The following is an 11,463-nucleotide window of genomic DNA, read 5'->3' as shown; positions in this document are numbered from 1 at the left end:
ACGTTTGAACATTAAGCTATACTTAAGAAAGAATACATACCTACAAGAATAACAGTCATGCACAGGTATACCTTTCAATTCAATTTGAAACACTAATTTGAGCAAATCAAACAATCCTTTATTTATTACATCAAATTGTATATAACTACTAAAATATTTAGCAAGTCTACTTGTCTTTAAGACATGTGCTCATATGGTCGCAAGCATGACCATCAAACAGCTAAGCTAGCTACACATACACTTATTGCTCAACAACTGCAAAACAAATATGCATGTACCAAGTTTCATACTACTCAACTATAAACATGTGAACCAACTCTTTCTACAAGTTTGATTGTCTCAATTTCGACAAACAGTGATACATAATTCTGTCACTGACTGCATGACAAAATTGACAAACGAGGCCTTCTTAGACCACCACACTATCAATTTGCTCATAATGAAACACATCATTTGCCCCAACTGAATCTGATGATGATGGTGATGATGACGATGACCATGATGTTGATGACACCTTGCTGCCTTCACCAATAGCTGAATCTAAACTGTCTTGCCTCCTCTTACAAGAACCTGAATTCAATGAACTCAAAACAGTCTGCACATCGATTTGCCTTTTGGTTGCTTGCCGATTTGTGGCATCGTGTTTTGCGGCATCTACAAGTTTTTGCTGACAAACATTACTCTTTGATAGCTTCAACCGGAGAGTACGTAAGCGACAGCAGGCAGCCAACAAACATGTACTAAGAAGGACCACAACTACACCAGAAAGGATGAACACATACAAAGCCAGTTGGAATGAAATCTGAGACTCTGAGCAGACAGGCTGTGATTCAGCTTTCAATAAGCTACAGTTCAATGCGGCTGCATCGTATGCATCGAATGTGCAACTCTCGTGTTGGCCATTCATTACAACAGGACAAGAAGGAAGAAACTCCAAATAATAATTTGACACAAAAAGATGTTGTTTCCCATTTCCATATTCAATGTACTCTGAAACTGTTTTAAGAATGATGCCAGCTTGCGCATGGACTAATGTACCTTGGTAATACACGAGACCACCTAGTACTGCCAGTGACTCATTTCTAAGATCACTGGATGCAACAGGTATTCCTCCAAATGAAGTAAAGTATCTGATTAAAGCAGATTTTATGCTAACTTTGTTAACCTGCATAGATTCACATACAAGCAATGCAATATTAATATCAATAATGCTGAATCAAAACACACATGCAGACCTCTCAACTATCACGTTTTTGCGAGACTCACGATTTACGGGCATGTCTCATGATCTCACGGTTTGTGCCCAATTCTCACGATTGCCAGTCCTTTCTCCCGACAAGCCTACCACGAGACACTCTGACATGTACAGTCAGGCCTGTTCAATCAGACCTGTTAGCCTTGTCTTTCCAAACATAACGGATTCTTTGAACTAGATGCTATGTATGGCTCTGCTTGCTTGTATCTGAAGTATCCAGGGTATCTACCTGCAGTAAAAGTAACTTTTGGAAGTTTGAGGCTAAGCCTTGGCACACAGAAATGTAAAGCGAGGCCAACATGTAAGCTGTTTACGGCTGTTTGCACTAAGAACTGACGCATGATAAGTCATGCCTACCATGGACACGTTCTATGGGTGTGGTCATTTTCAAATGACAGTCTCAAGATTTGGTGCGAAGAAAAGTTGAGAGGTCTGCACATGAGTAGTATGAATTACCGTGAATGAGTGACTGCACAGTTCCTTAATATTCCTGAATGCAAACTGGAAGTTTTGTGATACTGGACGATGAGTGGGAGCCATTGACAAAAATCCAGACGACACATCGATATCTATACAAAAGCAACAGTAAGTATACTGATGACCAACACAAAACAAAAGTAATAACTGACCAGATGGTGTTATTGAGTTTGAGCTTGTGGGAGTGGGTTGCACATTCTCATCCATATTTAACGTACACTTAATCATACTTGCAGCACTGAGACCTTCGCCATTGACAGACTGCACAGCAAAGCACATCGCTGCATGAGGAAGCTTCATATACAAAAGATATGCTTGTCTTTCAGCAAGTATCCAGTGTTCGTTGATGGTCTTACAGTCTTGCCAATTAAGTCCACATAAACGTCTATCCCAATATAATATACGATAAGCTAACATACGAAGTCCACCGTGATACAAAGGCGGCTTCCATTTCAGCCGCACTTTCAATATATTGTCTAATTTTAAAGAGAGGTGGAGATTTACATCACTGGGAGAATCCGGTTTTCCTACACCAAAGTATAAAGTTATAAAAAATAAAACAATTAAACAGTCAAGCAGTTACCTGTGACTGTAAGTTGAGTTATGTTGCTAAATGTATAAAACTTTCCAAGTAGTTTTTGTCTAAATGTGCATTGAATGACAGTTGAATCAAAACGAGTCAGTGATGTCAGTCTGAGTATTGCAATTCCAGTTGAAGTACTATATGTTGTTGTGACTTTATCAGATGGATTGATGACACGTGAGTTGTTGTACCATGTGACTGATTCTGGTAGAGGAAAGCCATTGGCTTGACACACGATCTCAACGTAATGACCGACTCGAAATTTGGTAAAGGTAGATGTTGCAATTGTAACACGATTAGTTGGAATCAATACAGACAGTTCAACTTGTTGAACTGCGTATCCCCAGTTGACAGATCCGGAAAGGTAGATACACGAATACGAACCATTGTCAGCCAGAGAAACATTATTTATGTGTAGAAATGAACCGTTTTGTCTCGAAATCATGTACTTGTCTCCTCTATTCAACATTGCTCCATTCCTTCTCCAGTAGATATAATCATAGCACGTGCCACCACATGTAATAGTTGCACTTTCACCCAACACAGCTTGGGCGACTGCCATATTTTTAGTACGAATTGGGCCTGAAAGCAGACTCCGAATTAGTAAATAATCATATCGTATCCTTACCCATGCCATGTTCAATTACATGTGCATAATCTGTGTTAACATAATTTACCAGTGAGGTATGTGTATACACACATCGCCAACCTATTACTGGGAATTTTCGAAACAGCGCCCAGGGCAGCAATACGGAAAATGAGATTTTATGAAAGAAATCCGTTCTCAACAAGCACCCATGCAGTTCGTAGGAAACTCTGGAAATTGGCAGATTGACTCGAGTACCACAGACTATGTAAGTGTGAGGCCCATCTCGCAATGTCCTACGTACTTTAATTAATAGTCTCATAAACTTAGAAGTACAACCAGACCTGACTGTCCTCCTACGCTTCGTTTCTTTAGAGGCTCCTTCATTAATCCACAGTGTAAGACTGCTGTCTGGTTGTCGAACCTTACGTACACTGTAGTATAGTAACACACGTTACTAATACAACATCGGAATATCAACCAACTTTGGGCCGCGACATCGAATCACGCACCACAATCTTGATTCTCATTACCAGCCCATGGGCTGTAAATGAGAACAGTTTCCAAACAATCGCCCATCTTTTGGCTGGGCGCTGTTTCGGAAATTCCCGGTATGTCAACATGCAACTCCATGAATCATAATGACTACGTATCGCAAGTCAAGATTCCTTTAAGCTCTAGAGCCTCATGTAAATGAGCTAATAGTATAGCAGCATTTTTGAGGTGCTAGAACTTGCAGGATGGACAAGCTGAGAAACTCATGATTAGCACTCACAATAAATTTTCAAAGGTGCCGATGCCACCACATCAGTCCCGTTGATGTTAACCACACAGCTATAATCTCCACTGTCTGATGAAAGAGCCTGTTTTATGAATAGTTGGTGCTTTGTTTCAGACGGATTGATTGAGATCCGTCCTGTAGTAGACATGGATAACTGTTCACGTCCGAACAACCACTTGACGACTGTTGCTGGAACTTTGGGATTGATGCCCATCACGCACTGTAGCAATGCTGTACCACCTTCATCAATACCGTCGTTTATGACACGAACGATAATCTCATCTACACAATTAACGTACAATAAGATTACCAATAATACAATTTCATAATTATCAATTTTTTAATTATGAACAAAAGCTTAACGTCAATGGCAATAGCCAGATTGTTTGCTAATGCAACAACCTAAGCAATCAACATAATCAAATGTTTGCAACCACCTTAGCGTGCGCTTACCGCACCGGATCCAAACGCAACAACCACTTAACGTGCGTTATCACACCGGATCTTCCAAGTGAAAGTCCAACCAGAAACAAACATGTTGGTTTTCTTCTTGAGACACCTCTAGCTGTAGCTGTACGGCGCGCGCGCATGAAGTAGGGTCACCAAAAAAAGTCTGCACTCTGCACATCAATGTGCATGCATGGATGCAGCAAACAGAACATGCACGCTTGCAATCACCAGCATGCGCAGTCGTAAAACTTCCGCAAGTAAACAGCTGCACAGCATGCACAGTGATGTAGGGAGTTCTACTTTCCTCGAGCATGTACAAAAGCAAATGACTTATGCAAGGGAAATTATTTGGGAGCTAAGCAAGTTTCACTATCAACGCATCATGCGCTCCACCCAGCAAACTGTCTGCAGCTCGCTTTGCTACAGACTTCGAGCAACAACCTCAAAATTGCGTTCACACACTGCAGTACCTTGCTTTGGCCTTTGGAGAAGAGTAGAATACCCGTCAGGTGCAATGTTGAGCAGTAGCAGCAATCCGTGCAGAGCGGTGCGCATCTTGTCAGTTGCATAGAGTACTGACCGTATGTGCACAACTCTAGTAATCGCGGGCCACCAAATTCAACGACAGCGACAAAGTCGTATACCAAGGCAGTTGCTTTTCCGTGTTCGATGTAACAACAATCAAGCTGCTTGTGTATGCAACTCATTAATTTCAAGCATATTGTGTAGGCGGAGTTACACAATAGCCTCGTGTACCAGACCCTCTCGCGCTATAGTAGTGCACACCCTGTGCGTGTGGACACTCGAGGAGCCCCAGTGGTGATAGTAGAGTATTCTAGCAGAGAAGTGTGAGCTGTACCTGTAGATCGAATAGTTTACTGTGTACTTTGAATAGGTGTCTTGTACCCAGACCCTCTTGCGCGCTTGAAAGTAGCCTCGGCCTTCCAGACCCGTGTAGCGCTAGTTGTGCCTCGGCCTCCCAGACCCGTGTGACGCCAATTAAAATCAGTCCACAACACTGTACGCTCAAATAGAAAAGGAGGCATTGGCAGTGGTATTGGCATGTGGACAATTTAGAAAGTTTCTGATTGGACGACACTGTCAAATTCAAACTGACCACAAACCACTGGTTCTCCTGTAAGGGACAAAGTGTCTTGACGAGTTACCTTGTCATATTCCGCAATTCAGAATGAGACTCATGAATTTCTCATACACCATCTACCATGTTCCTGCAAGGACTTGAACACTGCAGATACCCTGTCTCGTAAACTCCTCCAGGAAATCTCCCAGCAGAATGCATTGTCTGAAGAAGAAGTAGAAAACTACAGTGTGTCAGTGATCCAAAGTTTACCAGTCAGCATACAGGAACTTCAACAGGTCCGAAACCTTCAGCAGTCTGGGACAATATTGCATTCAAGGATGGCCCGACAAGACCCAGGTCAAAGCTACTTTACGACCATATTCAGAGTGGAATATAAGGCAAAGTTTTTGGTTGGACACCGTGCCGTAGCAAAATACAGTAGTGGACAAAAGTATTTGCCGGGCAAGAAATTTCAAGGGTTTTTCAGAATGTTTGTGTTTTAACCTAGATGTGTTGGTCAGTAGTGACCTGACGAATAATTAGAACCAATACTGTAACCTTCATTTAACTTTTAACCGTTCATATGATTACTCTAACCTGTCGTCATCATGATCAATGTGATAGAACAACAGCAAAACAAACAAAATTTTATGTTCACATTTTGATAGCAAATAACTGCAGTAGTGAATGCAATGCAACAAATAAAGAAATCGAACTAAATGTTGATGTTGACAATTACAAGAAATTTTGTGAAGTCAAATAAGAATGAATGCCCAAAATTTAAAATGTCAGGTCACATACAGTAGTGGACAAAAGTATTTGCCGGGTAGAAATACTACAAAATGTCCCTCTCAGAGAATGCCATTTATGATTACTATGGTGGCTGAAATTGGACACTTTGACCCACAATAGTGCTAATTGGTAGAGAATTGAGTCTAAATCAGATGGTTGTTGCAATATATGATTATCGTTACAACCTAGTTAAAGCCGATTAAGTTTACACTACAACTTATCAAAGTATGTTCAACGCAACAACATTCCAACCATTGAAAACAAACTAACTTATCAATTTATGCTCATATCAGCACTTATTTCCATTCTGTAGGCCAGAATGTGATAAAAAATCAGCAAAAACTATCCGGCAAATACTTTTGTCCACTACTGTATGTGACCTGTCATACTACATTTTGGGCATTCATTCTTATTTGATTTCGCAAAATTTCTTGTAATTGTCGACATTAACATTTAGTTCGATTTCTTTATTTGTTGCATCGTATTCACTACTGCAGTTATTTGCTATCAAAATATAAATTAAATTTTGCTTGTTTGCTGTTGTTCTATTGCATTGTGATCATGATGACGACGGGTTAGAGTAATGATATAAACAGTTAAAGTTAAATGAAGGTTACAGTAATGACATAAACTGATCAAGAGATGAGCAAGCTAAATCTATTGCACGGAGCCGATGGTGAGGAATCAGCGAACCAAAGTCCAGACTACTGACAGAAGCAGCAGGCAAGATCGAATACATTGCTTGTTGAACAATGAGCTCTTGATCAGTCTATTACGCCTTAACCAACTATATAGGTATGTCTGATCAAAGCAAAATTGTGGTCGGTCATGAACACCAGTTGGTCGGTCCAATGACCGATGACCGACCGTTATATTCCACTCTGATATTGGTCAGTGCGAGGTGATATCACTATACAGGAGGAGCTGCTAGTTCGAGGAGGGAGATTGGTTATACTGAGTCCTTTATGCCACAAAATTTTGGAAAGACTCCATTCAGAATCATAGCTGGATTTTATTGCAATTAAATGAAACAAACCAAGTGCTCTTTCGTACTCTTAGAAATTAAATTGCTACATATACGAACGAGTCCAAACCCGCACCAAAACTAATCATAATCAACCCTCCCACAATGTTTCCATTAGTAACAACCAAAGACAAAAACGTGATATTTAGGTTGTCCAATAGGGTAATGGCAAATATTGCTTGTGTACAGTATACAAGCATGTAAAATAGAATCATACCGCACAGTCTTCTTCACCATGGAACAACATCAGGCACTGTTTCATATCACTAGTCGTTCGCACCACAATCAGATGGATTTCCGTTTGACAATGCACACAGCGAAAACGACTCCAACTAGAATCACAAAGAAGACACAGCCAATCGAACCTCCAATGATATCCCAAGAGCTAGACCCAACATCTGCAACACAATTTTATACAAACAATCCATTGGCAGACATTCGTGTTGTATGACTGATTGAGACGTACTAGTGTCAACAGTCGGGTGTAATCCACATAGTGTACGGAGATCGACAAGTTGCTGAGATGATGTGCACGTTGCTGCTTTGGCAGGACAACTGTAGTTGCAATTGCTCAGAGTCGCGTGATTTAGAGCACAGCGTGGATAAACGATGAAGACGTAGTCATATGCTGCTGTGTCGTTTGTGTCATCCAAATACAATAGAATGTTGCACAACGCAAACGATGCGTCTAATTCGTGTGATGAAGACACACAAAGCGGTGCCACATCATCGCCGTCTTTAAACAACAACATGCCACTATGTTGGCCCATGTACAGTTTATTATGCAACTGTTCTAAAGTCAGAATAAAAAATACATTGTGTGAGTCACTGTGTGTGTGTGTGTGTGTGTGTGTGTGTGTGTGTGTGTGTGTGTGTGTGTGTGTGTGTGTGTGTCACTGTGTGTGTGTGCATGTGTGTGCATGCATGTGCATGTGCTTGTGTGTGTGCATGCATGTGTGTGTGCACATGCATCTGTGTGTATACAATAACATGTTTAATCATACTATACCTCTATTTGGATCAGAGCGTGTCTTGCCCACTGCAGACGCACTTAGATCACCGCATCCAATTGAATTACATCCAGCGACCTTCACTTCATACACAGTACATGGAGACAGTCCAGTAATAACCGTGTCATGTTCTCCAAATACAACAACTTCATGCCACCGCTGAAGACGTAGATAATCATCTTCTTTCATTTGATAATACACTACAAAATGATCAGCCTGCAAGTTCATCTCGCTATCATTGTTGTTCCAGACGTGTGGCATTTGCCATTGAACTCGTAGCTGTGGACCGGTTGCAAGACTTGTATCCATGCTGTGAACATCAGGTCTCAGAGGAGCAGCAGGAAAAACTATTAGGAGTATGTTATATTAATAATTATTCAAACGTGTTATTGCAATAGCTACCTTCGACAAAGACAGCAATAGTAGGACTTTTTTGTTTCCAGTGGTTGTTCGAGAGCTCGACGTGATATTGTCCAGCATCACAACTGTTCACGTTAGTTAGAGTTAGTGTTAACATGTAGGTTGACTGTTTGGTAAAGTTTAGGTCTCGAACGGTCGAGAACAACGGAGTAGAGTTCTTAGCCCAAAAGCTGTGCCAGAATGATAGACTGCTGCCATTGACTTCCATCGATATCGTGACATTGCTGCCTTGTTTACCAACAATTATATTTTTGAAAAGAATGAAACTGGGAAGCTCTGGAACACAGCAAACTGCCGCCTTAATTGTTAAACTAAATACTGTGTGTGTGTGTGTGTGTGTGTGTGTGTGTGTGTGTGTGTGTGTGTGTGTGTGTGTGTGTGTGTGTCTGTCTGTGTATGTGTGTGTGTGCATGCGCGTGTGTGCGTGTCTCTGTATGTGTGTGTGGTGCCGTGGCTCGATTGATTAGAGAGTGAGTTTGGAGAATGGAAACATCCGGGACCTTGCAGGGTTGCAAGTTCAAGTCACAGTGATGGCGAGCTATACCTGGTCTTTGACTTGGGTGGCACACGCCTCCGACTGCGACAAAGTCCATCAGCCACTGGGGTCTGGGTGGGACTTCGGGTGCCCACACCACAGTTGGCGTCACAGTCGGTGCTTCTGCGAGCACCTGGCCAGGCTCCAGGAGATTGCTTAGCACGGCCCATAGCTCCTACTTAGTGCACAGGAACCTAGTCATCTGGCTGGGGGCATTACCGTTTAACGGCAGCTCCTTATCCATTTACCGTGTGTGTGTGTGTGTGTGTGTGTGTGTGTGTGTGTGTGTGTGTGTGTGTGTGTGTGTGTGTGTCAGTCCATCCGTCCATCTGTGTGTGTGTGTGTGTGTGTGTGTGTGTGTGTGTGTGTGTGTGTGTGTGTGTACGTTATTATCTTGACTTACTGTGGATGATAACCTTCATAATATTGCTGCATATCTGTCGTTTCATCACAAAGACACAACACTTGTAGCATCCAGATAAGCTAGTTCTAAGGTTGTGAAGATACAGTTTCCAGCGTTCAGCGCCAACCAGTTGCATGGCCGATACATCGAAGGTGCTCTTGTTCAATTCTAAACCGTCTTTGTACCATACACGTTCCTTTTTCTGCTGACCCATCTGGACATGGTGCTTGCAAGAAAGGCCGATTGCCCCCACATTCTCAAGACCATCAACTTGATTCCCAGACGCAGAAGAGGATGTTAACTCGAGTGAATTTTCAACGGCTGCAAAAACGTATCAACAATGCAAAATACAATTGAAAGATAAACTGTCAATATCAGTAAAAATACCTTTGCTGGTGACCGTAAAGCAAGTAAGAAATATTACAAATAGCATTAGCTTGTTTATCCACAAAGAAGTCAATTAGGCTAAACCAAAAAAATAGTGAAATTCGGGTCTTCACAATGATTGTTTGCTCTGCTATTTTTTGCCGTTTCATATACTGTAAATCCAGAAATTTTCGTACTTGTGAAAATTTAGTTATTTTCGTACAGATTATACTAAAATGACATGAATACTAAAATTTATAGATAGATGCATTTGAATTCGGATACAGTACAGTACAGATGTCCTGTACTAAAACTAGTAAATGAAGCTGTGTTTACACCGTCGCTTCAGAGCTACAAGTGTGTGTGTGTGTGTGTGTGTGTGTGTGTGTGTGTGTGTGTGTGTGTGTGTGTGTGTCTGTGTGTGTGTGTGTGTGTGTGTCTGTGTGTGTGTGTGTGTGTGTGTCTGTGAGTGTGTGTGTCAATGTGCGTGTGTGTGTGTGCGTGTGAGTGTGTGTGTGAGTGTGTGTCAATGTGTGTGTGTGTGTGTGTGTGTGTGTGTGTGAGTGTCAATGTGTGTGTGTGTGTGTATGTGTGTGTGTGTCAATGTGTGTGTGTGTGTGTGTGTGTGTGTGTGTGTGTGTGTGTGTGTGTGTGTGTGTGTGTGTGTGTGTATGAGTGTGTGTCAATGTGTATGTGTGTGTGTGTGTGTGTGTGTGTGTGTGTGTGTGTGTGTGTGTTGAGTGTGTGTGTGTGTGTGTGTGTCAATGCTTGATTGAGTTGTTTGTCTCTGTTTTTAGTCTGTGAGGTAGCTTGTGCACATGTCATTGTCTGTTTTTACGGGCTTGTTTCATTGCTTGTTTGTATGTCCGGTTTTTGGCTCGTCTGTCTTTCTGTTTGTCTGTGTGTTTGTCCGTCTGTCTGACTATACTATTGGTTCAGGTTCACAATACTACAAACAAATGGACACACAAACAGACAGACAGACAGACAAACAGTCACAATTGGGGCGGGGCCCCTTGTCAAAATTTACGGCAACCGTGGTGCGGGTGTCTGCTAATTAAACAACAACGTACGATACACGAGCCTATTGAAACGGTCGACACACGATTCCTACCGCCCAAAGACCAGCAATCCAGCTGCCTGTTTCAGTGTTGCATCACAGAGTGAGTTAGGGGATATACCCGACATCACCACCGACGACAATCACGCGACGTATCTGCATGACGCATCAACTGAGAAAAGCTCAGGAATCTCCCTTTTATAACACTGGATGACTAATCCCGCTGATAGCGTTAACGCCCGGATAACAGAGACACGCAAGCTCCCGGATGCATTTGTTTTCGACGTTTCCCCTTCCAAGATATTGTTTGTTGTTGCATGGAACAGGCTAACTTTAACTCGTATCAGACGCATTAGGTTTGATAGTGTCAAATCATGCTGTAGTCAAACTGCACAACAGAGACACGCTCCAGCCTTCTTTCCAATAGTACGTAAATAACTAAAAGCAATTCTCAGCTTGCCTAGCTCCATTAACTAGTAATGACGTATACCTATTATTATATAATTTATTATACAAGTAAACTACTACTCTACGAACATTTTTTGCAAAACACTACTAGCGACGTTTTTACGTATAGACTTCAAACCCTTACTTAAATTGAAGTCTTATTTGAATGCTGCAAATGTGTCAATTTCTATCT

General features: G+C 41.7%; 2 protein-coding genes across 2 annotated transcripts; both read right to left on the bottom strand.

Moving 5' to 3' along the window:
- Positions 1 to 96: 96 nt before the first annotated feature.
- LOC134176792 (uncharacterized) lies at positions 97 to 4,786 on the bottom strand. Its single transcript, XM_062643450.1, has 6 exons — positions 4,603 to 4,786; positions 3,677 to 3,964; positions 2,316 to 2,897; positions 1,885 to 2,259; positions 1,712 to 1,824; positions 97 to 1,165 (listed from the first exon to the last, which is right to left on the bottom strand). Exons 1-6 carry the CDS (start codon positions 4,685 to 4,687, stop codon positions 410 to 412), a joined length of 2,199 nt encoding a protein of 732 aa, XP_062499434.1. The 5' UTR covers positions 4,688 to 4,786; the 3' UTR covers positions 97 to 409.
- Positions 4,787 to 7,003: 2,217 nt separating this feature from the next.
- Positions 7,004 to 10,973, bottom strand: LOC134177045 (uncharacterized). The gene is made up of 7 exons (XM_062643748.1): positions 10,878 to 10,973; positions 9,785 to 9,862; positions 9,398 to 9,718; positions 8,442 to 8,735; positions 8,039 to 8,386; positions 7,496 to 7,822; positions 7,004 to 7,427 (listed from the first exon to the last, which is right to left on the bottom strand). Exons 2-7 carry the CDS (start codon positions 9,828 to 9,830, stop codon positions 7,315 to 7,317), a joined length of 1,449 nt encoding a protein of 482 aa, XP_062499732.1. The 5' UTR covers positions 9,831 to 9,862; positions 10,878 to 10,973; the 3' UTR covers positions 7,004 to 7,314.
- Positions 10,974 to 11,463: the final 490 nt, after the last annotated feature.

The sequence above is a fragment of the Corticium candelabrum genome, chromosome 3, assembly GCF_963422355.1.
Source record: "Corticium candelabrum chromosome 3, ooCorCand1.1, whole genome shotgun sequence".
Lineage (NCBI taxonomy): Eukaryota > Metazoa > Porifera > Homoscleromorpha > Homosclerophorida > Plakinidae > Corticium > Corticium candelabrum.
This window is presented reverse-complemented; position numbering and strand designations above follow the sequence as displayed.